At 52.8% G+C, this 27,286-nt stretch overlaps 12 protein-coding genes across 12 annotated transcripts, besides 1 other annotated feature; 5 read left to right on the top strand and 7 right to left on the bottom strand.

Annotated features, from left to right (window-relative positions):
* Positions 1-1,758: 1,758 nt before the first annotated feature.
* PODANS_5_2350 (uncharacterized protein) lies at positions 1,759-3,092 on the top strand (the record flags this gene model as incomplete). Its single annotated transcript, XM_001904052.1, has 2 exons — positions 1,759-1,847; positions 1,922-3,092. The coding sequence occupies 2 exons, from the start codon at positions 1,759-1,761 to the stop codon at positions 3,090-3,092; spliced, it is 1,260 nt and encodes a 419-aa protein (XP_001904087.1).
* Positions 3,093-3,418: 326 nt separating this feature from the next.
* On the bottom strand, positions 3,419-3,973 carry PODANS_5_2340 (uncharacterized protein; the record flags this gene model as incomplete). Its single annotated transcript, XM_001904053.1, has 1 exon — positions 3,419-3,973. The coding sequence occupies one exon, from the start codon at positions 3,971-3,973 to the stop codon at positions 3,419-3,421; it is 555 nt and encodes a 184-aa protein (XP_001904088.1).
* A 634-nt stretch (positions 3,974-4,607) lies between these two features.
* Positions 4,608-6,295, bottom strand: PODANS_5_2330 (uncharacterized protein; the record flags this gene model as incomplete). The annotated part of the gene is made up of 5 exons (XM_001904054.1): positions 4,608-4,980; positions 5,089-5,538; positions 5,592-5,848; positions 5,907-6,095; positions 6,164-6,295. 5 exons carry the CDS (start codon positions 6,293-6,295, stop codon positions 4,608-4,610), a joined length of 1,401 nt encoding a protein of 466 aa, XP_001904089.1.
* Positions 6,296-6,838: 543 nt separating this feature from the next.
* Positions 6,839-6,923, bottom strand: a tRNA (tRNA-Thr).
* Positions 6,924-7,009: 86 nt separating this feature from the next.
* On the bottom strand, positions 7,010-8,604 carry PODANS_5_2320 (uncharacterized protein; the record flags this gene model as incomplete). Its single annotated transcript, XM_001904055.1, has 3 exons — positions 7,010-7,499; positions 7,586-8,230; positions 8,300-8,604. The coding sequence occupies 3 exons, from the start codon at positions 8,602-8,604 to the stop codon at positions 7,010-7,012; spliced, it is 1,440 nt and encodes a 479-aa protein (XP_001904090.1).
* Positions 8,605-9,415: 811 nt separating this feature from the next.
* PODANS_5_2310 (uncharacterized protein) lies at positions 9,416-11,418 on the bottom strand (the record flags this gene model as incomplete). Its single annotated transcript, XM_001904056.1, has 2 exons — positions 9,416-10,969; positions 11,044-11,418. The coding sequence occupies 2 exons, from the start codon at positions 11,416-11,418 to the stop codon at positions 9,416-9,418; spliced, it is 1,929 nt and encodes a 642-aa protein (XP_001904091.1).
* Positions 11,419-12,818: 1,400 nt separating this feature from the next.
* Positions 12,819-14,243, top strand: PODANS_5_2300 (uncharacterized protein; the record flags this gene model as incomplete). Its single annotated transcript, XM_001904057.1, has 2 exons — positions 12,819-12,987; positions 13,048-14,243. 2 exons carry the CDS (start codon positions 12,819-12,821, stop codon positions 14,241-14,243), a joined length of 1,365 nt encoding a protein of 454 aa, XP_001904092.1.
* Positions 14,244-14,405: 162 nt separating this feature from the next.
* PODANS_5_2290 (uncharacterized protein) lies at positions 14,406-15,335 on the bottom strand (the record flags this gene model as incomplete). Its single annotated transcript, XM_001904058.1, has 1 exon — positions 14,406-15,335. One exon carries the CDS (start codon positions 15,333-15,335, stop codon positions 14,406-14,408), a length of 930 nt encoding a protein of 309 aa, XP_001904093.1.
* Positions 15,336-16,629: 1,294 nt separating this feature from the next.
* On the top strand, positions 16,630-18,407 carry PODANS_5_2280 (uncharacterized protein; the record flags this gene model as incomplete). The annotated part of the gene is made up of 3 exons (XM_001904059.1): positions 16,630-16,774; positions 16,824-17,047; positions 17,109-18,407. 3 exons carry the CDS (start codon positions 16,630-16,632, stop codon positions 18,405-18,407), a joined length of 1,668 nt encoding a protein of 555 aa, XP_001904094.1.
* Positions 18,408-18,642: 235 nt separating this feature from the next.
* On the bottom strand, positions 18,643-20,045 carry PODANS_5_2270 (uncharacterized protein; the record flags this gene model as incomplete). Its single annotated transcript, XM_001904060.1, has 2 exons — positions 18,643-19,702; positions 19,759-20,045. 2 exons carry the CDS (start codon positions 20,043-20,045, stop codon positions 18,643-18,645), a joined length of 1,347 nt encoding a protein of 448 aa, XP_001904095.1.
* Positions 20,046-21,146: 1,101 nt separating this feature from the next.
* PODANS_5_2260 (uncharacterized protein) lies at positions 21,147-22,545 on the top strand (the record flags this gene model as incomplete). The annotated part of the gene is made up of 2 exons (XM_001904061.1): positions 21,147-21,370; positions 21,429-22,545. Coding segments are annotated over 2 exons (1,341 nt in total), but the record flags the coding sequence as incomplete, so codon positions are not given.
* Positions 22,546-22,986: 441 nt separating this feature from the next.
* PODANS_5_2250 (uncharacterized protein) lies at positions 22,987-24,360 on the bottom strand (the record flags this gene model as incomplete). Its single annotated transcript, XM_001904062.1, has 1 exon — positions 22,987-24,360. The coding sequence occupies one exon, from the start codon at positions 24,358-24,360 to the stop codon at positions 22,987-22,989; it is 1,374 nt and encodes a 457-aa protein (XP_001904097.1).
* A 669-nt stretch (positions 24,361-25,029) lies between these two features.
* PODANS_5_2240 (uncharacterized protein) lies at positions 25,030-26,190 on the top strand (the record flags this gene model as incomplete). The annotated part of the gene is made up of 1 exon (XM_001904063.1): positions 25,030-26,190. One exon carries the CDS (start codon positions 25,030-25,032, stop codon positions 26,188-26,190), a length of 1,161 nt encoding a protein of 386 aa, XP_001904098.1.
* Positions 26,191-27,286: the final 1,096 nt, after the last annotated feature.

A 27,286-nucleotide genomic window follows, 5' to 3' on the forward strand; every position in this document is an offset into this window, starting at 1 on the left:
ACCTGTCCCCGGTAGTTGTCCGCGACCCAAGCTTCTGTCAAGAAGCTTGATATGATACTTTCATATGGACTTCCAATTAGACACCAATGATGTTCAGTTGAATACTTCGGAAACAGAGGTTTGAGGATGATTGGACTGGCTTGATTCTCTACCCCTCTGGCTATCTAAACACAATTCCCAGGTGATCATTGATCTATTCGCTATGTGTGACAGTTCAGGATTACCTCCACTTTGTGCCTTACAATTCAGCTACAGGTCGCCATGCAAATCCACACTAGATATCGATGTAGTATTCCGCATCTTGTACATGTCCAACAATGCCTAAGGAGGGCAGATCTTGATCTCGGCCCTGATGACCGAGCCATCCTTGGCAGCAATCCTTGCAAGTGAAACTGTCTCCCACCTCCCGGTGCTCCTCAACTGCCATCTCGATCTCTGCCAGGTAAAGTCGCTTGCCGTTGTGGTTTGCCTTTGAACCAACAGGTGGTCGTGTACACTCCCGCTTAGCGGGAGGGGGATCGTCGAGCATCGAAGTGTCAGGCGTCGGTCTTTTTTTCCCGGTAGCGGGAGCCTGAGAGATGGGAGCCGTGAAGGGATTGGGCATTGACGTTTTACTCTCAAGACCTTGGCGTCATTCATAGTACATTTTGTACTCCTCGGACCATCCTGTTTTGTCCAGCTTGAACGCGCCCTCTACAGCCAGATCCCCGAATGAAATGGGGAGCTTAGCGCCCGCCTAGACGAATGTTAACCGGATTGCTCACGAAGGCTGCGGCGCAACAAAGGTGACATACACTCCCGGTAGATGACCTTCCAGACCTCCCAGTAAAACCATTCATATGAAAGTCTGTCTGGTACGGTCGGAGTAGGCTTGGTATTGTAGAGAGCTCGTCGCATACGGTCTTGGCGGCTACAGTGTAGAGCCGAAGCTGCTGCTGTGGATCAAGTCCGAACCTATGAACGGTTGTTTGAAAAGCAGATGTCAATAGGTGATTTGTTATTAGTGGTGTGCCTTTCTTCTTGTCTAGTCCCTAAAGCAGACGACGGTCGTCCGTTTGAAATTGCTCCTTCCTCGGCATCACTTGAGAACTGTTCCCCTTTGAGAGCCTGGGCTGCTCCAGAAATTCATTTGATTGATCCCAACGTAAATGGCAGCCCACCAAACTCACAAATACGACTATCTTTTACGTGTTCCCATTTCAGACGATATCTCTTACTGAAAACTACTGAGCATGTATCTCAGGCTACCTAGAGTCAGCCCCATGCTACATCGATATCAGACGAAGCGGTGTGCGATGTCGCCATCAGTTAAATTGGCACTGCTTGTTTTCCCTTTACTTGTTCGAACATCTCGTGATAGCGGGGCTCTAGGTCTAACGAGGGCTAGCTGTCCATCATAACCCCAGCCATGGTTTCATCACCGCAACCTGACGCTGACGGACATCGGTGGGGCTTCTGATAGCAGCATTGATAAGGCTGTACCTCACGGAGTTTCTGGAAAGAAGGTATCATCCCATCACACGCTAGCTATCAGCAAATCTGGCAAGTAACTAACCAGGGATGCCTCCCTGTTTTTTCGCGATGCTTACATGCAGCAACCGCATGTACATGGCGATTTGACCATGCCCGGCCTTTCAAGGGGGGTACGGACACCTTATAAGAGCCCTCGCTCTCCCTCGTTCCTGGTGAAAATAGTACTTCTTCGGCATCTTGCTATTGGGACGCCAAAGAATTCAAGTTTACCAGTCCAACACTATAATGGGCCAGCTTAGCGCCTCTACTGTGAGCTTGGGGTTGAGGTCACACGACAAACGGTCTCGCCATAATGTCTCAGACAGGTATTGGTGGTACGTCAGGGCCACGCCAAATTCCACGTTCTGTGCTTACTGAGCTGTCGTATGTGTTGGCTAACTAGCAAAAGGTCCAGCAAAATTGGCTCCCATCTCATGCTGTTACTCACCAAAGCGGGATACACCCTCGATGCTCAAGCTGAGGCATTGTCTTTTCTCTACCACACCGTCGCCCCTCGCCTTGGCCCGAAACCAACATCGCCAATCCCAAAGTGGCAAAGCTTTATGACTGACGACTTCACCCCATTCGAGTACAGCTGGAAGTGGGGACGAGGAGACAACCCGCCAGAGATCCGATACAGCATCGAGGCTATCTCACCTATTACAAACAACCCATCTGACCCTTTAAATCAAGCAGCGACCTACGCCCTCCTATCACAGCTCCAGTCAATGACACCCGAGCTCGACCTCTCTCTGTTCCACCATTTTGTCACATGCTTTTTTGGCCCCCAAAGCCCTGTCCTGACCTCTACAAAAGCCACGCACCAGCAATCGTCTCTCTTTCTAGCCTTCGAACTGTCACGGAAAACTAGCCAAGATTCAACCAAGTGCTATTTTGTCCCTGTATCAACCCCGTCGAACAGCGCAGCCGAGCAAATTTCTTCGGCGATCAGGTCCTCCAGTTACCACTCACATCTCCCCGCCATCGATGAACTCGAACAATTCTTTCGGCAAGACCAAGACGGCCGAACCATCAAGCCAATCATGCTTGGCATCGACTGTGTCGACGCCTCCGAATCCCGTCTCAAGATCTATGCTCGGTCCACGAGGACTTCGTTCGAGTTTGTGAGGCGAGTCATGTCCCTCGGGGGCCGACGCCGGGGAATGGAGAAGGAAGAGGGGCAATTGAAAGAGCTTTGGTGCCGGGTCTTGGGCCTGCCAAAAGATATGAACACGGAGGAAGAGTTGCCTTTTCGTGATCACCCTACCGCCGGTACCCTCTTCTACTTTGATGTTGGGCCAAAGGAGACGGTGCCAGATGTGAAAGTTTATATACCCGTGAGGCACTACTCAAAGAGCGATCAGCAGATTGTGAGTGGACTGACCAGCTTCATGGAGAAAAATGGGAGCAGAAGGTTCGTGGACTGTTACAAGGAGGCGATAGAGGGACTAGCTACCGAAGAGGGGATCGATGTAGGGACGGGAGTGCACACGTATGTTACTGCGGCGTATAAAAAGGGTGGGCTGGCTGTGACAAGTTACTTTAACCCACAGATGTATCACAGGGCAAGGTGGGCTTAATGTCAGCCTGGTTAATACCTCGTTATTCGAGCTTTTTGTTTTTTTTGTTCTTCACCTTTTCTCAGGCATAGACTTCGCAGAGCAAGGTTTTATAGGAGGATAGAGTTATCCTTTCAAAAAATCTGAGACAGACGGCAATCAGACATGGCCCCTTGTAGGTACTTTTTTTTCAATATTCCAGCCCGAGTTCTGTTGTCTTCGACCAACAGCCTGCTCATCTAACTCCTAATAGTGACGTCTTCCATAACCTGGTATCTACTTAACTCCTTAGAACAGTGAAGCCACCGCGCATCCTCACCTCCCAACGTTTTCCCCGTTCCCGAAAATCACAAATCCTTCACCAACACCTTGAACCACAAGTCCTCCACCAGCGCCCTATTCTCCCCATCCATCTTGGCCAGCTCCTCATGCGGAAACTCCCTCCTCTCCTCCGTCACCGCGTACCCTCTCCTCACGTACCAATCAATCAGTTCCTTTCTTGTCCAGATAACCGTCATCTCCATCTTCTCCGCCCCGTGGCTCCTCGCATACTGCTCTGCGTTGGCCAGCACCTGCCTCCCTATCCCCCCGGCCTGAAGAGTGGGGTCGACGGCGAACATGCCGAAATACCCGATTTTCCGAGACGGCTTGAGAAGCACCTCGCAGCAGCCCACGAGGGCGTTTCCGAGGGTTGGGGAGAAGGCCATGATGACTGCGCTGTGGGGGGTGTTGATCTTTTCGACGATGCCGGCGACGTTGATGCGCGTGCCGACTAGGAGGTCGGCCTCGGTTGTCCAGCCTTTGCGACTTGTCTCGCCGCGGTAGGCGGATTGGACGAGAGGCTGGAGGAGGGGCGCATCTTCTGGGGTGGCGAGGCGGAAGGTGAGGGCTGCTTGGGACATTTTGGAAACAACGGAAGAGTTTGGTGGTGGGGGCGGTGTTTCTGGAGGACGGATTTGTGGAAGGAGTTGAGATGGGTTGCGGAAGGAGAGGAAGTGCTGGAAGAACTCTTGAACAGTTTAATTTGCGTGCTGATGTCTTTGAAGGGCGCAGTTGTCAATGTCAATTTTTTTTTTGTCATATGAGCGAGGTAGTTGTTGCCAGTTGGTTGAAATGTGAATGGATGAGTCAGGGTGGGAATCTTCCGAGGCTCCGCCGACCGACTTGACCGACATTGGAGTCGAGGCATCTGGTCAAAACAAGAATCACCTGATGAAGTACCACACGATGTCTTGCTGCTACCCAGACCGCTTGGCTGATCTGTTTATGTTTACACTATCCAACAGAGTACCGAGGTCCAAAAAAACATTGGAAAAGGGGTTCAGGGGTAAGCAAGGGTTAGGGTCTATGTGGGCTTTTCCGGTATCGGAGGTTGTCGGTGGCAACCAGGTCTTGCCAGTCAAGTATCACGATGAGCAAAAGCAGATCCTGCGCTTTGATAGAATCAGTTAGAAACGGCAAAATCAAAAGGTGAAAAAGTAAACAATGATGCAATGAAATTGGTTGCGGCACATTGCGGAGTTTGACGGCCTCCACTCAAGCCTGCCCCTCTTCCTCGGACTTATAAGGCGGATCTTCCTGGTACAGGTGGTACTTGTACCGACTGCCCTCATGATCATCTCTTAACCCATTTTGGCCCTTCCCATAAATCTTCTCCCTAGCCGTCACCGGTTCCTCACTCGGATCAGGCAGCTCAGGATAGACCCCCCTCCTCCTCAGCTCGGGAATTAACAAGTCCACCACCTCTTCAAATGTCCCCGGTGTGGTCACATACCCAATGTTAAACCCGTCCACATCAGCCTCCTTGACCCACCGTTCCAGCTCATCCGCAACCGTCTGCGGGCTTCCCACGCTGACTGGGCCAAGCCCGCCGATTGCCGCGTGTTCAGCCACCAACCTCGGCGTCCATCTAGGGTGTTCCGTGCTGGCCGTGGTGAAGTTGTCGAGAATGCTCGTGACCTTGTGTGCCTCGACACTATCCTCCTTGCTTATCTCCTTGTCAAGCGGTAGCTTTGACAGGTCGATTCCTGTCCAGCCGCTCACCAGCACCAGACCTCCAATGGTGGAAGCATACTTCTTGAGTTCTTTCAACTTCTCTTGGGCGAGCTCATCTGTATCGGCAACAATGGGCGTGAAGGTGGCGAATACCTTGATGGATCTCGGATCACGGCCCTTTTGGGCGGCCAAGGCGCGGATGGCGTCGATCTTTGGCCTCAAGACTGAGGGTGAGTGACCAGAGACAAAGATGGCTTCCGCGTGGGTGGCGGCAAAGTCGGAGCCTGCCGAGGAGGTGCCCGCTTGGAAGAGGAAGGGAGTGCGTTGAGGAGAGGGGTCAACGATATGCTTCGCGTCGAGAGAGAAATATTTGCCTTTGTGGTTGATGGTGCGCACTTGGGCCGGGTCTACGTAGCTGTCGTTGGCTGGGTCTGGGGAGAGGGCGGTGGGGGACCACGAAGATTCCCATAGCCTGTGGACAGTGTTAGTTTGGGCAAATTATCACGACCCTAAGACAAGACGTACTTGTAAAGAACCCGGAGATATTCATCTGCTTGACGGTAGCGTTCGTCGTGTTCAATAGGATTGTCGAGGCCAATGGCCTTAAAGGCGGACTTCTTCCAAGACGTCACTATATTCCAACCGATACGACCCTGTGTGAAGTGATCCAGAGTCGAAAAGCGTTTGGCTAGAAGATAAGGTGGCTCAAAACTGGTCGAGGCTGTGATGGCAAACGACAAATTCTTGGTCACTGCTGCCATGGCTGAGATGGGCTGGAAATCCTGTCAATGGATGGTTCACAATCCCATGAAAAAAAAAAAAGAAATGGGAAAGACTGACAATTGTTGGGTCGGTTATTGGCCATTGTGCCGCTCGCCTGATGCAATTGTCAACGCTCCCTTCGTATGTGTCGTAGCCACCATATGTGTCGGCGAGGAACAGAGCGTTGACCCCTCCCCTCTCAAGAAGTTTGGCGAGTTCAATCCAGTAATCAAGCCTGCGCTTGGTTGCCGACTTGTCAACTGGATTCTGTTTCAGTTATCAGTACAGTGGTTCAAATCGCACAGTACATGCATAGCAGGGGTTTATCGTCGCACCTTCCATTGTCCTGGAGACAGGTGCCCGACAGTGCTCATATCGAAAGCATTGATGAGGATGTGTTTCTTGCCATTCCCAAGCTCATGATGAGCCCCGTTGGGGGCTGGTGGTTGTTGGTTTGTGTTCGACATTCTAACTTGTGATTTGTGGAAAGGAAGAGTGGAATGTGAAGAAGAGTAGTCGCAGCTTGAACCAACATGAGAGTCGGAGAGTCAAATGTTTATATATAGAGGCATATAATGAATCCAGAATGTCTTGTACCAAACCAGGGCCATTTGCATGAGGTACAAGGCTTGCCGGTTCGCAGCAGGGAGGGGTTTATCTCCGAATTCATGTTGTAATTCACCGGCCGATGGTGTCATGCATTGTCCCGGCAAACTGCAGCCACATTCCTGCCAATGATGAACCATCAGAATGGCGTCGTATTACGGATTGAAGACAAATTCTTAGCCTCATGCACACCGCGGTAGACCGGTCATCTCATCTTCAGCAATTACAAGGCCAGCAGAACCGAACAATCACCATGTCAGCCCAACTCCAGCATGAGACGTTTCAGTGGTGTTCTATTGTGGCAGACTGCAAAAAACCCAAAACGCTATGTTATGTGTGGAATAGCTTCAGAATAGATGGTATGCAAGACCATCCAATAGAGAAAAAAAGAAATCAAAAAGATGTGCCCCCACGCGGGATTGAACCGCGGACCTCATCATGTCACAGAATGTTTACGAGTGATGCGCTCTACCACTGAGCTATACGGGCCTCTAGAACTAAGTTGATGGCAAGTTCAAATTTTCGGTTCATGACTCGACAAGGCTCACCACAAACTTCCCATTGTCAATGGCTATTCACAATCCCTTGTCGTCGCTCTTCAAGCTCGGTGTTTCCGCTGACGACGCCCGCTCCTCCACGAACTCCACTTTGGAGGTGCCAAACTCGCGCACAACCAACCAAGCCGGGAAGATGGCGATGGCCCACAGTCCAAAGTTAATGTAAACACCCCCAACCTCAGCAAAGACCACGAGCGAAGTGAGGCCGTAGCTGACAGCCTGCCACGCCGATTCGGTTCCCCGCAGAAGCGCGGCATAGCGGACCACCTCCGACTCATCTTTGGCCAAGTTGTGGATGATGAAGTACAGAAACATGTAGTTCAGCTGGAAGCCAACGGTCAAAAACACGAAAACACCGAAGCCCTCACCGAAGTTCCCGTCAACCCAGTCGAACGTTGGTCTGGTGACGCGATAGCGGGTGACAAGAACCGTCGCCCACGTCCACCAAGCGCCCTGCAGAACCACAATGACCCAGAAGCTGGAGCGAGCACGAGTCTTGAGAGCAATTCTTGTGCGATCAATCCAGGCCTATCATGATACGGCTACTGTTAGCCTGATTAAACAAATTGAAGGTGGAACGAAGATGGAACTTACACCGAGTATCCACCCCGAAACAACAGCAATGATGCCAGACAAGAACGATCCCAAAGCACGAGATCGGACAGAGAACCACACTGTTTCCTGTTAGTTCTTTTTCCTCGCTGTCGACTGTCAAGACCAAACTTACTAGCAAGATAGGTGAAGTAGACTGCCTCTGCAAAGACAGCCTGCCCGATGAACAACACCATCAAGAGAAACTTCTTGCCCAAGAACAGTCTCGCCGTCTCCTTGAGCTCAAAGAGAGGACCGCGCGTGATGGCCAGCTCCACCTTCTTGCCATCTGTTCTCTCGACCTTGTCCGGTGCATTGAGCAAAAATCCGAAGAGGGGACCAGTGCACTGCATTGCAATAAACACCAGGAAGACTGTGTATGACACTTTGCCAGCCTCGCTGTTCTTGGCATTGAGACCAAGGTTGATCGCACCGCCCAGAATCTGACCAGCCAGTCGATATGTCAGCCAGTAGCCGATAGCTTTGCCCCTGTTCCAAGGCTCTGGATAAGCAATGGCAATAGCAGCCTCGGCCATCCAAAACACACCGGCCGAGATACCGCAGAGCGCAGCACCCAACAAGACGAGCCATTCGGTCCCGAAGCGGTTATTGGTGTAAAGGCCCGCTGCATATGGCGCGTAACCGATCCTGCTCAGAGTCAGTCGTCAGAGTCCAACCGACAAAATCTCCGCCTTGCTATTCCCCAGGGCAACGCACGTTCCGAAAATAAGAGCACCCTTGATCCCGACGTAGTGCACCAAAGTACTGGAGAAGTAGCACGATACCACCATGAGACAGAAAGTCAGAGCATTGGCTGCATTGATGAGCTGTGGTGAGGCAGCGCCGCCGGCCCCAAGCGAGTTCATGGCGCCCCAAATTCCCGGTGCCGCCAGATTGCACAAACCCAAAACGGTCATGTTCCAAAAGGTGGAACGGTACCATTTGACCGGATGCAATTCAGATTTGGGAGGCTCGGCTTCAACCTCATTGTGACGCGAGACGGTGTTGTCGTGGAAGGCCATTGTGCCTTGACTGTCTGGAAACAGACTTGCTGGAAGGCTCGGGGAGCAAAAACAGGAAATGGTAAGGGGTGATAACAAAAGATTCTTTCTGACATGGAAGTCTGGATGACACCTGGGCAGTTTTATCTTTGCGCAACAGTTGCACGCACCTCGGTACTCACATATCCAGTTCTTCAGGAAAGCAATTAGCGGGTGCTGTTCAGTCTCGCTGAGGTAATCAGACCTCAGCGGTGAAAGGTAGGAGCTATAGTACCAGGAAGGAAGCCTTGGATCTTGAGCTGGACCGGTCTCGGCTTCTCTTGCGAACAATGATCAATAAGCACGCAATGCTCCCGAGACGGCAAGGCAACCTCAACCCCCACACCCGGAAGCCTGGTAACTTGGCGATAGCGCCACCCGCGCCGTTGTGTCGTCTTGAACCCTTGTTCACAACCGGTCGTTATATCCGGTGAGCATGAGGACTCGGGCCCGGATTTACCTTCCACTTCTGGTTTTGACGTGTACCAGGCTTGCGGTAGGATTGGGCATGGTAAAGCCTGTGATGGTGACACAAGCAAGGTGATCCGGGCTAAAATGACGATATAATACCAGATCCGCGGAACCGAATACGTTGAACATTGACGACCGGACACACCACGGCTACCTGGTAAGGTACCTTGGGTAGGTACCGAATTCTCCTGGGTGCGTACTATCGTCGGGAGCTCACAGAACAATCCACCCCACACGAAAGAGGCCTTCTTTGACAGTAAATAATTGAACATTCATAGGTTTCAAATTTCTCGACAATCATGCAATTCATACTACGAGTAATCTAGGGTAGATCCCACCAACTCTCATGCAGGTCCTTCAGATTCACCTCCCCCGGTAATCGCAAGTATGAGGTCATGTCCGAGTTCTCATCTGCCTCCTTGCTTGTCCAGCCATTCCCGAAATACCATGCAAACCGATTGCCCTCAGGCCCGAGATACGTGTACTCCCAGTCCTCCCATCTGGGCTCTCTTCTCACAGCCGTGACATGGCCTGCGCTTCCTGGCCAGATGCCGTGGATTCTACCGCCTGGACGCCCGCCATTGTACCAACTGCTACAATTATCACTAAGAACAGTCGAGGTAAAAAAGGCATCAGAGTACTCGACGAACTCATCAGCTGCTCTCCTGGATGGCTGGATGCTCTTGATCCCCTCTCTTGCTACCTTCCTCAGGATCTTGGCGAAACACACCAGTTGGACCTCGACGGAATGCGGGACAGTACCCGACGGACCTGTTCCGTGGGGACCATGGACGAACAGCAAGTTGGGGAAGCCTGGGGTGGCGAGACCAAGATAGGTGTACGGGAAGCCATAGCCAGTCTTTGACTCTGGATCCCAGAGCTCCCTCAACTCTGTCCCATCCTGTCCCTTGATGGGGAATGGTGTCACCATGTCCACGTTCGCACCCGTCGCGCAAAAGACAGCATCGACCTTCCTTTCTCTGCCATCCACTGTGACGATTCCATCTTCTGTGAACCTCGCGATCCGCGAAGTGATGTACTCGACATTATCTTCCGAGATAGCCTCCAGGTATCCCGGCCCTGGTGTCAGGCGTCTGCAGTTTGGTGAAAAGTCTGGAACGATGTGCTCCAACAACTCTGGCTTCTTCTTCAACCTCTGCTTCATGATCTCGATGAACCTTTCCCGAAGATCAATGTTCGTCTCCGACCCCCTGAAGAAGGCGGAGAACCTCCTCCAGTACTTGTCTTCCAGCTCTTTTCTGAACTTGAGGTACGCCGTCGGATCCCTCGCAAACAACTCCTTCTGCTCCTCAGAATAAGGCTGAGGACCAGCAGTCCGTTCATCACCCGCCCAGCTGCCTGCAATCCAAGTCTTGTTTCTCGCATAATGATCCAACTGCTTCACCCTCTTTTGCAGATTGGCCACCAGCTGAATCCCAGAGGCACCATTCCCAATCACCGCCACAGTCTTGCTGTCAACATCAAACTCCCCATCCCAATGTGATGCGTGTCTCAGGTGGCCCTTGTACGACTCGATCCCTTCGTAGTCTGGCAGCTTCCAGGCGTTGAACCGCCCAATGGCGTTCAAGACAAAGTCGAACTCTTCGACCTTTGGTCCTTCCTCCTCTTTGTGTTGGGTGCTGACTTTCCAGACTGACTTGCCCGCATCCCACTCGAGTGACTGGACTCTGGTGCCGAATCGTGCGAGCCGGTAGACATCGTGCTTCTTGGCGACAGATTGCCAGTAGTCTCTGATCTCGCCGCCGGGGGCGAACTGGTCGGACCAGTCGGTTTTGGGCTCGAAGGTCGATTGGTAGACGTGGGAGGGGATGTCGCAACGGACGCCGGGGTAGGTGTTTTCGAGCCAGGTGCCGCCCTGTTGGTCAGGTCACGGGTTAGCACTTATACGGGAGGAAGGCATTTGCAAGAACACCTCATCTTGGGACTTACAAAGTCGTCGTTCTTCTCAAAGATGGTCAGTTGGATGTTGGGGACTTTGGCAGGAAGCAAGATGCCAGCTGTGATTCCCGCTAGACCACCGCCGATGACAGCTACTTTGAGGGCACGGGGCTGGTCAATGAAGCGGTCGACGAGGGAGATTCGGGACTTGGGATATGTAGGGATCCGCTGGGGAATCGTTGTGGTGGAAGGGGGCAGCCCTGGTGAGGTTGCTGGGGTATAGTGGTCTGAATGGGAGTCTGAGTTGGTGTCGCGATCTGACGAGGACAGCTCGGGAACCTCCAGGGCGGAGATTGACAAGTTGGACAGTTTCTCCGTAGCGTTGATGGCCGCTACGGGGTCTGGGAGGGTTGTTATGGTGGCCATGATGTTTGGGTGTCTAATTCAACGAAGTCAACAGAATCGAAATCGCACCACAAACAAGCACTCGATGCGCTACAGCCTCTCTAATACCTGCTACCAAACCCTCGCGGACAGGTGCACACCCTCCATCACATCTCCAAGGCCCTCTATGCCACCATCATGCAGTCATAAATGTCGTGATCTGATTCCCCGGCCCCCGCCTTCGCTCTCTTCACGCCAGCTTCCCGATAACCCTCTCCCGGAAGCCGACCGGCAACATGAACAATAACACCATCCGCGGGGTCAATGCCATCATGCCTCTGTACCAGTTTCCTGCCCTGTTCGTTGTCCCCCACGCTGCTCGTTGATCCACAGCACCGAAGATCCCGCCTCCTTATTCCCGGACTCCATCACCAGGTACCAATTGGAAGGATGACAATAATTCTTGGGAGTGCAGTGACACCAACGACAACTTCAATTGCGCCATGTTGTGTCACTTTAGCATGCTTTTAGAGGTTCCACTCAGGTGTTCACTATGCAGAAAGGGGGTCGGTTGGTAGATCGAACTGCTAACGGGGTACGGGGTTTGGTGCCGATTAGCGTTGGATCAGGATGGTGTGATTGACGCGCGGTTGAGCTTAGAGGACTAGCATAGGCGGGTCTTGGCTTTATGGGGAGTTCATCGGGGGCAGCGAGGATGAAAGTTTTGTTGTGCATTCACAATCTGCTGTGTCAGTGAGCTTTTCAGTAGTATGAAGTCCAGTTCCAGTCTCGATGTAAATATGGGGCAAAAAATAAAGAGTGTTGGGGGCCATTCAGGGGTAATCACCGTGGTTAAAACCCTAACCCTTCCCAGCAATGGGATACTCGAGCACCACTGCTTTTGCATCCTTCCACGTTGAGGTACTTGGCTGTGGTAAAATCCAATTGTGATGGGAATTTTCAAGCTTCATTCATCAAATATTGCCGGAACAATCTGTGCAAACAGTCGCTAACATCTCCACAAGCCAAACATCCCGCCTTTCGGTGGTAGAGGGACCAATCTCCAAACCACCCCATCCCGAGCAACAGTTTTGTTCAATGGTTTAATGGTCGTGAGTCTCGAGAAGATTCGTGATCCTGCAAAAGGCTGTCGCCACAGAGCCGTAGTCCCTGCACCATCCAATAGTGACAGCCGACTTGGGCTTGCAGCTGGTAAACCCCAGTTTCCTGGGACCCTTTACGTTGCCGAAACATTGTGCTACATGATCAGAGACAAGTTGATCCCCGACTTAAAAGTGACGTCGTCCGCATAACCACGCATCTCTTCACCTGTCAAAGCTGCAAGAAGCCGTTTCCTGTCAAGTCCAGACCGTTATTGCCAACGGTGACCCATTCCATTGGGGCTTGACGTCGATCCTTTCTATCCAGCCCCGGCAGTCAACATGACAACCAAAACCTCATCACCAGAGAAGCGAAAATGGTACCAGATACAATGGTTCCAACCGCAAGACACGCCTCGCGAGAGGAAACTTATCAACAAGCTCGATCTCCTGATTGTGCCCTACGCCTTTTTGGCATATTGGGTCAAGTACATGGACCAATCCAACCTCAGTATGCCTTCTATCACTGCCTCAAGCCCGAGTTATACTCACACCTACTAACACGACACAGACAACGCCTACGTCGCCGGCCTGAAAGAAGACCTCGGCTTCCAAGGCAACGAGCTGGTCCAGCTCCAGACAATGTACATCATCGGCGCCGTCCTCGGTCAAATCCCATTCATGTTCCTCTTCACCTACGTCCCCATGCACTGGGTCATTCCATTCCTTGACGTCGCCTGGGGCATCTTCACTCTCCTGCAGTACAGAGTGACGGGCTTTGCCGAGCTGGCCGCCTACCGGTTCCTCGTCGGGTGGTTCGAGGCGGCCTTCTTCCCGGCCATGCACTACATCTTTGGGGCTTGGTACCGGAGTGATGAGATCGCTCGGAGAGGTGGTGTTTTCTACCTTGGGCTGACGCTGGGAACGCTCACCGCGGGGCTGATCCAGGCTGGCGCGAGCCAACGTCTTGAGGGAGTCAAGGGGTTGGCGGGGTGGAGGTGGATGTATATCATTTGTGCGCTCATCACCATTCCGATTGGCATCATTGGGTATTTTGTTCTCCCCGGGACACCAGACAGGCCGAACGGATTACTGTTGTCGGAGGAAGATGTCGCTGTTGCCAAGGAGCGTCTGCAGAGAGATGGCCACGTCACCGAGGGAAAGTTCTCGTGGAAGGGACTGGCCAAGATTGCAAAGACGTGGCACTTTTGGGGGTTGATCTTGTTTGACGTACTCTTCTGGAATGGAAGCATAAACACTTCGACCGGTGGCTATCTTCTCTGGATCAAGAGTCTGGGGAGGTTCTCCAAGGCGAGGGTGAACGAGCTTGGCACCATCTCGCCGGCGCTGGGTATGTTTTACACGGTGGCGATCTGCTTCGCTTCGGATTTGGTGTTGGGACCGGCGTGGGCTATCACGGTGGCTCATGTCTGGAATATCATTGGTCTGATCATTCAGGTTATCTGGGAGGTGCCGGAGGGTGCGTTGTGGTTTTCCTTCATGACGACTTACAGCGCTGTGGCTATGAGTTCGGTATTGTACGGATGGGTCAACAGTCAGCTCAAGGCAGCCCCAGCGGAAAGAGCATTCACGTTGGTTCTTATCAACACTGTTGCTCAGAGCACTACGGCCTGGACGCCTCTTTTGGTCTTCAAGACGGTTGAGGGACCGAGATTTACCAAGGGTTACTCTTTCGTTTTGGCCAACGCCGTTTGTTTGATTGGCATGGCGCATGTGTTGAGGATATATCTTGCTAAAAAGGAGTAAGTTTTCGAGAGATAACCTCATGAACCGACGCTAACACTCTGCCACAGCGCCAAGAGAGCAGACGCCGAATCTGGGTCAACGACGGGGACATCACTGGCCGAGGGCAACAAGGCGGCTGAGAAGATTTGAGACGCAGTATTCGATTAGTTATTTATCTCCAACTCATCTTCCACAGTTCCTGGTCGAGCAAACAGTATTCTCGTGAATATACCGAATCTCCCCCGACTCCACCCTGATCAAGTTGTTCGTCTGCGTGCCCGGATGTCTCGGGATAGCAGCGTCGAGAAAAGGGAACAGATGGAAGATATCCACCGCGCCCAATTCCTCGTCAATTGTGTACCGCTGATTGCTGACGTTGAACGGGGGCGGGAAGTTGAGGAGGCAGTTGCTGGTGATGTAGAAACCTCCCTCAAGACGGGCGCAGTTCTTGGCAAAAACAGGCTTGACGGTATGGTTGCCCCATGCATCGATGTACGCGTCTCCCGCTGCTTTGAGAGCCTCCCGAGATTCACGCTTTTCCACTGGGACAGGGGCCCAGCTTTCCTGTCGATTGTAGATCAGGGACCCAGTCGCGTTGAACAGCCAGTCGCCTGTGTCACACACGATTGAGTCGATGTGTGTAACCTTGCTGTCGGTGAAAGCAAGCCTTGTGCCAATGACGTAGGGGTGTTCTGTGGTGGCGACGATTTCGGTGTATGAGGCGCATTGGGTGGTGTCGTAGATGCTGAGGTTGAAGTCGATCTTGATGCCTTGCGACAGGACCCCTGTGGTGATGTTCACAAGAGCGTCGTTCTCGTAGTAGTCGACATCGCTCGATAGTGTCGAGAAGGTCGGCTCTCCAGCAGTGAGTGCATCCAAGTATTCTGCCGTTGCAGCCTTCAGGAAGTCTCGGGTGCAGGGAGTTTGGCCCAGAACTGGCAAAGCCAGGGCGATGCTGGTAAAGAGGAGAGAAGGCAACATGATGGCGGTCGAGACGCTAGAAGCGGTTACTGTCTCTTGGTGAAGCTCAACATGTTGAAAAATCACTTCCCCATACTTGAATTTGTACATGGCAGGAGGTTGTTCTTTGGGGTCAAATGAGGGGGTGACCATCTCGAGTGCCGTCCCGCTGAGATTTAGCCGTCATGTATATGAGAATTCGGCGTTAGAAAAGCAGCATCCTTACCAGGAGGGGCACAACGGCAAATGGGATTGCTCAATCATTGTTGTTTAAAGCCGCCATAAACCCTCTGATCACCCGGTGAGGGGAGGGAGTCGTGCATAGTCCCTGAACTGCCGAGTTCACAATACTGTAAACTAATCAGAGCTTCTAGGGTCATGTCAGTATGTGCGAGTTGTTGACAAGCTTTCAGGGGCTCAGGGGTTTTTTGACAACTGGAGGGCACGGACCATACTCTGGTCTTGGGGGGTGACGTCGGTTGACTTGGTAACAAATTGCGAAAGTTTCCCCGTCGTCAGCAAACGTGCAAACCAGGGGCGCGGAAGCCGGGCGACCCGGCCCCGATCGCTGACAGGGCTGAAGAAGGGCAGGTTGGAGCAGCAAACCTGGATCGTCGCAAATCGGATCCTTCGTCCAAAGCCTGGCATCTTGGCACCTCAATTTCGCCAATCTCCACCACTTATCTTATCGGCCCCCATTTGCTGCAACAACGAGGCCCAGTACCACCACCAAGAACGGCCCGCAGGTCTACCAAACACATTGCGTTCCTCGAGCCGCATGACCAACTTGGGCACCTACAATGTTAATAATCCGAGGTCGAAACCTCGAGTCCGAATCGCCGCCACCACCGTCCCCTCCGGGCACTGGGGGTCTCTTCGTCGGCCACCCATGAATGTGGGAAGGATTTTGGCCTAGTGTTTCAAAAGTCGCCGTCGGTGCCAATCGCTGTATGTGGTGGGCGCTTTCCTCTCTCAGCAACGCGTCTTGCTGTGCCGCAGCTAGTGGCACTGTTTTTGGCACGTTAACCGTTGAGTTTGGACGCCGAGTATGCCCAGAGACTCCAGATCGGCCCTAGCGCACACTGTGCAACGGTTTAGACCACCAAAGATGTGCAAGACAAGCAGGGAAGCAGGGGGCGGAGTTTGGGGCTTGTCTTGAACTCAACATTGACGGCCAAGAACTCCAGATTTGTCGGCGAGCCACTCACGGTGCGACAGAAGGTGCTGCTTTTTTCTCCCTTGCCCTCACTCCCCATGGAGCTTCTTCCTCATCTCTCTCCTCTTCCGCCTTGATGGTTGAAGAAATCTAATGTTGCCCAACTCACTCTCAACATATTGATAGCTTTTTGAGTGCCAATGAGCCTCCGCGGTTCAGAGTCATCTGATATTTGCAGTTCGGATCTGAGGAGGAATCCAAGTGGCCTGGTGGTCACGAATCATTGACACGATGTCGGGAATCCTTCGGTCAAAATATCGAACGGCACTTCCGCTCTTCCTTTCAATCTTTCAAGGCCTGGCCGAGGCAGTGTCACCTGTCTCCATCAAAGGAACAAAGTTGTACGATGAAAGCGGCGCTCAGTTTTTCCTCAAAGGTACTACCTGTTGCCCATTCCATCTTGCTCTCAGACTGACATGATCCAGGCACGGTATATGTTGCTGGGGATAATCGCAATGATCCTTTATTGAACACGACCCAGTGCCAGATAGATGCAGAACATCTAAAGAATGTTGGCGCCAATGCAGTCTACATTTACAGCATCGATGTCTCCAAGCTCGGTCAGCATCGAGGCTGCATGGAGGAGTTCGACAAACAGGGGATTTATGTCTGGCTTCAGCTGGGACAGCTTCCCATGGTTCTGTCTAGGGTTTGTTTTTCTGACTCGTAAATGTTGGTAACAATTCACGTATCTAACACAGTTTCTTCAGAGCGATAACACTCCCAGATGGGACCTCGGCTTCTACAACACCTGGACCTCAATAATCGATTCGTTCTCCGAGCACGATAACCTCTTGGCTTTTGGAATCGGGCAGGAAACGATCAACGGCACGTCCGTCACAACATTGGTGGCCCCCTCTGTGAAGGCCGCCGCCCGTGATCTGAAGCTGTTCCGGGACAAACGAGGATACAGACCGATACCCATCAGCTACACTGCCGGAGACTTTGAACAATATCGTCTTCTGACAGCTCAGTATCTCACCTGTGGGCCCGCCGAGTCTAGCGTAGACCTTTACGGCATCAACATCTTCAACAACTGCTCTGACGACAAGCTTGACCGTCTGCGGTCCGAGTTCTCCAACCATCACACCCCGGTCGTGTTCGCCGAAGACGGCTGTTTTCCAGAGACCCGCGAGTTTTCCGAAGTCCAGACTTTCTTTGGGGAATCCGAGTTCTCACGAATCTTCTCTGGCATGAACATCTACCAATGGGGACGCAATGAGTTCGGATTTGCTCTTGTTGTCTATGGTGACGAGGCCGACCGAAACCTCGGCCAACCCGGTACATTCTTGCCAGCATACACATCTCTCCAGCAGGTTTGGAGCGAAACCGTTCCCCAGTCCACCTCCCGAGATGCCTATACCTTTTCATCGACACAACTACCTTGCCCGACAGCTAACCCCCAGGTCGGCTGGTTGGTGGATAGAGCTGCTGCATTGCCGGTGATATCGGGATTAGACATCAACACCGTGACCGCCCGTACGAGACGAACCAGACCAACGACGTCCACCTCAGCAACGGCAGTGCCCACTGAAAGCGGGGACAACTCTAGGGACAACTCTAGGGACGAGGAGGTCCTCGCCAGTAGTGGCATGTCCGCAGGCGCGATTGCCGGGATGGCCATCGGTATTGTCGCCGCCGTTGTTGGTGGAGCAGGTGCTGCCTTTTGGTTTTTGCGGAGACGGAAATCTCGTCAAGGGGAGCCCGATGACCACAACGGCCCTTATGAGAAAGCTGCGGCTGATTCTGATCGTCTCTCAACTGCCAAGACTGAGCTGCCTGACCAAGAGAGAGCTGCGAATGAACTTGAGGGCAGGTTCCACTATCATCAACTACCAGTAAAGACGGATTGGAAGTACCCTCTCGAGGCTGGTAGTAAACCTGTCAGTGAACTCCCTGATGGAGCAGGTCGGCCTGGAAATCATTTTGAGTTGGAGGGGAGCCCAGTGCATGGGCCGGGGTACAACCCGGGAGCAGAGTTGCCTGCGCCTGCACCTGTACCGAAGTAATCAAACTTGACAAGACGCGTCAATCTTTGTTTGTTTCAATTTTGCACACCAACATTTTCTTTCTTTTTCTTTCCGTAAATAATAGCCTACTTTACTTTGTATCCCAGCTTGTACAAATAAAACCCTTTGAAGAAAACAGCGCCCCGAGGAATGTGCACAACCCAAACAAACAAACATTGCCCCTTTTTAACCGCTAAACGACAGCTTGACAAGCGCGTCTCGCACTAACAAAACATTACACCCGCACAACCAGCTTGCCACCACTGATTTCACCCTTCCTCATCCGATCCAGCGCCTTGTTGATGCTGCCTAACCCAGACTCCACGTCAATAATCTCTGGCGGCTGCACCAACCCTTCCTTCAGCAACCTCTCCAACCAACTAACCAACGCCTCACCCACCGCCGGCACCTCATGGAACAACTTGATGGGCACAGTATGGAAAAGCGTCCCCTCCGGCGCCGTCTGCTTAGGCAAGCCCGTCAACCCAATCAAATGCGCACTCAACAACGTCGAGTCATGCGGCGTCGACGGCGGGCTCGGAGGCGCCTCACCCTCTTTTAAGAGTGGCTGCTCACCACCACCACCCAGATTATCCGGCGATAAAGCCTGCAGCAGACTCGTCGCCGATTCCCTTCCGCGGGTATCGATCCCGAACCTCAACTTGCCCTTCAGATTCCCCTTGATGATTGCTACCGCTCTTTCCGGGTCGTGGCTGTCGACCAGCAAGTCGGTCCTGATAGCCTTGTGGTTCGCCAGCCGGAGTCCGTGCTTGGCCTTGTCCACCACGGCAACGGTCTTCAACCCTGCCAGCTTGGCCAGTTGGATGGTGAGGTTGGCGGAGGTAGACGATCCGCCCCAGACGGCGAGCCAGTCCCCCTTTTGGGCGCGCTCATGGGAGCGGATGCCATCTAGGCACTCGGCGCGGATGTCCTCTGCTATCCTGTCGGCGGGGAGGTCGCGGACGAGGGAGTAGAGATCTGGTCCGTCGAGAACATGAGAGAAGTCAAGGCCGGCGCAGACACCCAGGGCGAGGGCTGCAGCGACAAAAGCGACGCCGAGGGTGGAACCTTCTTCGATGGAGAGGGATGGGGGGAGGCGGACGGTGTTGTAGTCGAGTCCGATGACGTATTCTTGGTAGGCTGCCTTGCGGAGGTCGCGGTAGTCGGTGGAGATGACGAGGACGCGATCCTTTTCCTGAAGGCGGGTGGAGGAGGAAGAGGGGGCTTGGATTACTGTGCCGGCGAGCTCGCGGCCGGAGATGTAGGGGAGGGTGGGGATAGCGAAGTTGAAGTCACTGATTTGGTGTCAGTGAGACCTTCAGATTAGGCAGACAGAACGAGATGAACTTACGGAGCCTTCCAGTCGATGGGGTTGAGACCAATGGCCTGGGTGCGGACCAAGACTTCGTGCTCGTCTTGGAGTTGTGGGACTGGGTAGTCGTCTGTCAACTCGTAGGGTTGCCGTGCAGCATGCAACAGCAGGACCGTCTGGGTTTCTGGTGGAGGGGTGAGGGGTTCATCTGGCCGGACTGGGGCTTTCTCTGCCTCTGTGAGGTTGAGACTGTCAAGCTTGGGGCTTGATAGCGACTTTCTGAACTTGTGAAGAGACATTTTTCGGAGGAAGGACGTTCCACTCATTGTGTCTCTCGAGCTGCTGTAGGCTGGCACCGGCAGAGCTTGTCTCTGATCAAAGAAACCAGTACGACTCGACTTCGAGCTGCCGCAGTAGGGTAGGCAAGATAAGGGATGTTGAGAAGGTGATGTCAGCACGGGTAGTACCGCAAAATCCGACCGAGATTTGTCAACTTAAGTAGTCGAAAGACACAACTACGCGCTCAGATTGCGCCATCATGGTATTTGTATCTATTGGTCTCTCTCTCTCTGGGTCTCAGATCTGGATGTCCACTTGGTGTCACAGCCTCGACACACCCCCACACAAACTGCAAAGAAACACCAAATCCCACCATCTCCACAGATTAACGGGAATAAATCCAAGATTCACCTGCCATCTCAGCTTTCGGGATGGCCTCCGGTCCGGGGGTGGTCTAAGGTGGACTTGGCGATGAGGCGGCCGCTATGAGCATCATTCCCCACGTCAATTGCGCCATCGCCTCCCGGCTCCGGGACCCATCCAACAACCACGGTTCCTGCCGATCCACATTCGGCCCCATCCACGGCGATGGCGGCATGATGTGATGCCCTTTGGTGCCGTCCATATGTAGGCCCTGCCTGCAGCTTGCAGACGATGCCGACATATCTCCAGGATTCCCGCACGGCGTGATAAGCAAGCAACCAGCCTCTCAACCAAGACACTCACTATCCTCTTTGGACGCATCTCGCTGGCACCTCTCATCCCTCACCATGGCTGCTACCACCCCAGCTGTTCAGACCAGGCAAAAAAAGCCACTCATCGTCAATGCATTCGTTGAAATGTGTACGTATTCATTACCAGAATCAATCCCACTTGCTTGCATGAAAGAGGCACAGAAGACCCAGCTCAGCTCAACTGAACGCTTGCTAATGCTTCTGTTGGATTTCAGGCAGTGGGCACCAGTCCCCAGGACTTTGGCGGCACCCTGACGATGAGTCCTGGAAGTTCAATGATCTTGACCATTGGGTTGAGCTTGCCAAGTTGCTAGAGGAGGCCAAGTTCCACGGCATTTTCATTGCTGATGTTTTGGGTGAGTAACAAGCCCCCTTTTCCAACCCCTGACTTTGAACACAAGCAAACAACACTGACACAACCGCAATAAAATAGGTGGTTATGATGTTTACAAGAATTCTCTGGACCCTGCTGTCATCAGCGGCGCTCAGTGGCCAGTGAACGAGCCTCTCTCCGTGGTGCCAGCCATGGCGGCGGCGACCAAGAACATTGGTTTCGGCGTCACCATTTCCACCACCTACGAACAGCCGTACCATCTTGCCAGACGGCTTGCCACTGTCGACCATCTCACCAAGGGAAGGTCAGTTATTTTTGCCCCTTTCACCCACCCTCTGTCTCCAAACTAACACCACCTCCAGACTCGGCTGGAACGTCGTAACCTCCTACCTCGACTCCGCCGCCCGCAACATCCACGGCAAGGCCACCCAGCTCGCCCACGACGACCGCTACGCCCAGGCGGAGGAGTACATGAAGGTCATGTACAAGCTCTTCCAGTCCTCCTGGCGCGACGACGCCGTCATCCTCGACCGCGAGAGGGGCATCTACACCGACCCTGCCCTCGTCAGAGAGATCAACCACAAGGGCAAGTTCTTCGACGTCCCCGGTCCCGCCATCACCCAACCCTCCCCCCAGCGCACCCCCTTGCTCCTCCAAGCCGGCACCTCCCGCGCCGGCAAGATCTTCGCCGCTCAGCACGCCGAAGCCATCTTCACCTCCGCTCACTCCCCGGCCGTCTGCGCCAAGAGCATCACCGAGATCCGCGAGCTAGCTCGTACTGAGTTCGGCAGAGACGGGAACAAGATCAAGGTTCTGGCTTTGGTCACCCCGATTCTGGGAAGGACAGAAGAGGAGGCGCAGGCTAAACACGCCGAGTACCGCAAGTACGCCTCGACCGAGGGTGCCCTGGCTTTGTTTGGCGGTTGGACAGGCATCGATCTTGATCAGTACGGTGACGATGAGGAGCTGAGAGAGGTCGAGAGCAACGCTGTCAAGTCTACTGTCACTGGGTACGCCAAGTTTTCGCCGCAAAACTCCAAGTGGACGAAGCACACTGTTGCTGAGCATGTTGCTATTGGTGGGAACGGGCCGATCATTGTTGGTACGCCCGAGCAGGTTGCCGATGGGTTGGAGAGGTGGGTGGAGGAGGGTGGGGTGGACGGGTTTAACTTTGTGAGTTTGTTCTTGCTTATTGGTGAAGAGAGTAACAGAGCTGACAGGAGACACAGGCTTACGCTCTCTTCCCGCAATCCTTCAAGGATATCATCGAGCTGCTTCTCCCAGAGCTGCGGAAGCGTGGTCTTTTCTGGGATGACTACGCCGTCCCAGGCGGCACATATCGCGAGAACTTCTACGGTGAGCCTGGACAGAAGCACCCACTACCTGAGCACGTTGCTGCCAAGTTCCAGTGGAGGGCTGGCGTGCCAGCGGAGGAGCACCAGATTCCGGAATAACTGGGGAAAATTCTCGATATCTTGATATACAGAAGAGACATATACACACTATGATGATCCCATCCTGCTCCGGTCCATCTGTGCATCCAAGTCCCGAAAGGACTTTACGTTATCATGAGGCATAAAGTAATAGTTAAAAGGGGCTATTACTATCCTTTTAAGCCTATTGACCACCTTCTAAGACCCATTATTATTTTTGAAGCGCTATTAACAATCTTTTAACACCTATCAACTATCTTTAAATGTATACAGATTATCTCTCAAGGCCTATCAATTCACCTTTAACGTCTATTCATTACCTATCAAGGCCTATAAAGCATATCTCAAAGGATACCAGCTATCTCCCAAGCCTCCCTTGACGGGCAAAGATGGAGGTCTAGGCAGGCACAACCTTAAACCCTGTGGCTTCTCCTCTTAACTCGAAAATATAAGGGTATCATATCTGATTCATTCTATATATTACATCTCACCACTTCACTCCCCAATCCCACCCTTTTACTCGAACTCGGACCCAAAAGAAACACCCAAATGCGCCAACATAACTGGCGATAGCAAACACAAGTGGTCTCCAATAAGCCCTTCTATCCGTCTCTCCTCCCATGTCTACCAGGCCGCCGGCGATAGGTATTCCTGTCAAACATGCCAGGCTGGCAAAGGTGTAGGAAGTGGCGTAATACCGACCATAATCATGCGTCTCGCACAACTGGCCCAAACAGATGGGCACCAACGTGATGTTGGAGCCACTGACAAGACCAAACAAGACTGCAAACCCCGTTATCAGTCCAGCACCACCACCTCCATCTTGGCCGAGCGCATCGGGGAGCCAGAAGCAGGCGACAGACACGAGGCAGATAGCAATGGATACAACCATCGTGTTGTAGCGACCTGCTTTGTCGGCGATGTACCCAGGCAGATATCGCCCAATACAAGACGCCCCATTGATGATGGCAAGAAGCTGGTACGCGAACGCTGCATCACCTCCAGCGTCAGCATCCTCGGCCAGCCCCTGACGAGCGAGATAATAGCTTGGTATGTATGACACCGGGACAAAGTACGCCCACTCGATGAAGAAAACCCCAGCAGTCGTAAATGCCATCGCTCCTGTACCATCAAGAAACATGCGTGGGTTGGGCAGCATATCTCGCCACGTAGAGGATGCCTTGGCCTGTCTGATCTCAAGACGACTTCGACAAAGGAGCACACTGGCAACGCAAAGTACGAGCAGCACAAAACCGACGATTCTCATGGCCCATGCCCATCCGACCTTGGGCACCAGTGACTGCATCATCAAGGGCCACATGACACCCCCCAGTGCGCTCCCCACAAAGGCAAACCCACTGGCTGTCCCTCGTCGCTTGTCAAACCAATGTGAAATGGCCCCGATAGCAGGTGTGAAGAGAAGGGAACACCCAGTGCCGGTGAGGATGGAGAAGGCAAGGATGAACTGGTAATACTCGGTGCACTGAGCGGTGGTAAAGATGCCGACAAGCAGACAGACAGTCCCGAGAGCCATCAGTCCCTGGGGACCGTGTCGATCGAAGACGGGGCCGATCTGCACGCCGCAGAAATAGGAGACAAAAACAAAGATGCCAAAGATCCACCCGATGGCTTGGTTGGAGTAAGTCGGCAGTACAGTCGTTGCGACGAGGGCCTGGAACATGCCGACTGAGTTGACGAGTCCCATGCCACAAGTCATGGCACACCATGAACCAAAGGCCACGCTCCAGGCTTTGAAGCCGCCTTCGGGGTAGGTGATTTTCTTGGGGTCGACATTTTGATCTTCCGAGTCTTCTGGTGTGTTGATGGGTTTCTCAGTCGCAGGAGGCCCTGAAGTGCTCATGGTGCTGGCCGCAGTCGGCGGGAGGGGGGATCAGGTCGGGTGCCTGATTGGTAATATTTCCGGAGAAGCAGTAGCTGTCAGGCTCAGATACTTTCCTGTTGAGCTTGATAGTCAATCCCATGTGAGGTAGGAAGGTGCGAACATTGAAGGTGCTCACTCACTTTGTTGACAAACACTCTCATGATCGATTGCGTCATTGGTCAAACCGATACCACATCGGCAGGAAAGAGCATCGACTGTCCAAACCAGTCGGCGGAATAGACTCAGTGATTATTGAGAGGATGAGCAGAAGTTCGCGCGGCTATGGTGTTTAATAACTGCCATTTTCAGGGAATCCCGAAAGCTCGCATGTTCTCAAGGTAACAGTAGGTCAGGTTCACCGCACTCGATGATTTAGGCCGCGGCCTTTGACCATGTCGATCATGACGATCCACCGCATCCCATCGAGATCTCTTTCTGTAAGTAAGAAGATGGAAATAGCACCAATCAGAGACACAACTACGCGATCAGTTACAGGTCTATACTGACTGGTATCGAGTATTTAAGGTCGACTGTACCGCGATGACAATGCCTCTCTATCTTGCCATCAGGCAGGCAGACATCTTCAAGAATCACTTGTTCCATTTTTTTACGACTTAAGAGATTTCATTCTCTCGCAAATTCAACACCATGACAGCTACCACTCTTCCTGCATTCAACACGCTCGTTGCTGAGTCTATCTCGCAACACAGTCAGATTCCACCTGAGCAAATCATCGTCCTCGACAACTCAGACAAATACTGCCCGGACGGTATCAAGACCGACCAATCTCAAGACGAAGAAGGCGAAAGCCTAGCCGCCATTTTCGGCACCATGGCCAGTCTCAACAAGGGTGCTCTCCTGGACAAGAACCTCTGCACTGGCAACGGCGGCCACTCCTTCCGCTCCGCCCTCCTGAGCGCAACAGACGAGCTCGCCAACCTCGCCCAAGGCCGCAAAGTTCGTTATGTCGAGCTCGGCCCAGAGCCATTCAAATCAAGCGTCATCATCACCCACCTCATCAGCTCGGGCGTTCAACTCTCCCAGTACGTCGGCATCGACATCAACCCCGAGTCCGAACTCACCATGCGTGCTGCCCTCGAGCCCATCATCGGCCCCGATCGGTTTGCCTACCTCGTGGCCGACTTTTACAAGACCTCGGCCGACGACCTCCCACCTCTCCCCGGCTCTGACAAGGAAGGCGAGACCATCACAGTCATGACCAACCTCGGCTTTCAAGAAGGCAACGACCTACCCTCCCGTCTCGGGCCCATGCTCTCCCGCCTGACGCGTCCAGGCGACCTCTTGCTGTCAGAAATGCAAGTCTTGCCATCCTCCGCCCCATCATCAGACGCCTCCGACAGCGAAAGCGACAGCGACGTCAGCACCACCAGCATAACCGACTCCAAGCTAGTCGAGGAATTCTACCACCATCCCGAGATGCTCAAGTTTTCCTCCCTTGTCGGCAAGAAATTTGATCGGAACTTTGATCTCTCCCCCCAATCAAGTCCCAACTCCAGCTCGGAGGATGTTGGTGGTGGTGGGGCAAGCAGCAATGATTACGAGTACATTTTCCGGCTCGTCCCGCTTCAACTCTCGAATGTGGGAGAGGTGGCTGTTGCGACAACGTTGGTGTCGCTGCCGATTCCGGGGGGGAAGGGGAAGAATTATGTGCTGACGAATAGCTGCATCAAGTACACGAGGGAGCAGTTTGCCAGGGCGAGGGAGACGCAGGGGAAGTTTGGAGTCAAGGGGTGGAGGGAGACGGGTGACGGGTCGGTTGTTTTTCAGATTGCGGAGAGACGTTATTGATTTTTTTTCTGTGTTTTTTGGTGGTGTTCCTTTCTTCAGATCCTGTTTGGGATGGTTGAATATCTCGCTGGAAGAGATGGTTTGGTGTATATGCATCAAAATCTGTAATTCAGGGGTAGATCTAGAAATGCAGCTCTTTTTTCATGCCAGTCAGAACTTTAGCATGCCGTGTAAGGTGCTCATGTCAACATTGTCTGAGTCTTCATAAAGGGGGGAGGGACAGGTAGGGTACCATCCGTCGTCATGACTTGCATACGCGGAGTTAGGACATACGCTATGGACAAGCAAAATAGAGCCTGCGATAAAATGTCAAGGCCTAAAAGATAGTCACCATGCGTCCCGAGTATCTTTCAAGGCGTGTTCGCTATCTTTTCAGGCCTCTTGACTATCTTAAAAAGACATATTAATATGTATCTCACAGGCCTAATACCTATCTTTCAACGCCTATTAATTTCTTTTGAAGGGCATGTAAACCACTCTTAAAGCCCCTTATTCCCAGAGGTAGTCTCTACTTTTATGCCCATGACGTCCCACCCCATGCCGATCTCTCCGCTATCTGCATCGGTAAGGCCCGCTGCCGCCCTCCCGCACCTTATACGGAAGGTAAAGCCGTTGGTGACCAACACCCTCCTCAATCTCAGTGCAACCCGAGCATAAATCAAGCTTAGATCTCAATCAAAGGTTCTGTCACGCCCTGGGCCGAGATAATCTCGAACACAATATCCCGGAAAGTCAATGCTGTCATCCCGTCGATCACCTTCACGTGGTGAGTTGGAATACGAACTGCACCGCCAGCAGACATGGAAAAAATATCGTTACTTTTGTTACAAATCACCACACCTAGCCGAATAAATACACTAATCAAACACATATAGAAGCAAAGCAGCCAAAAATGAACCACTCCCCCCCTCCCTACCAACCACCCAGCCAATCTCATCTCATGGTATCACATCACTTTTTCATCCCCACATTCATCTCCCGTCCCCATCCCCAACCAATATCCTAAATATACCAACCAAAGCCATCCTTCCAACCCCCCCCCCGCCCCCCCACCCGTCAAAATTCCCAATCACCCAACGCCATAGCCCACCCCCAT

This window comes from Podospora anserina, chromosome 5 (genome assembly GCF_000226545.1).
Source record: "Podospora anserina S mat+ genomic DNA chromosome 5, supercontig 1".
NCBI classification, from domain to species: domain Eukaryota; kingdom Fungi; phylum Ascomycota; class Sordariomycetes; order Sordariales; family Podosporaceae; genus Podospora; species Podospora anserina.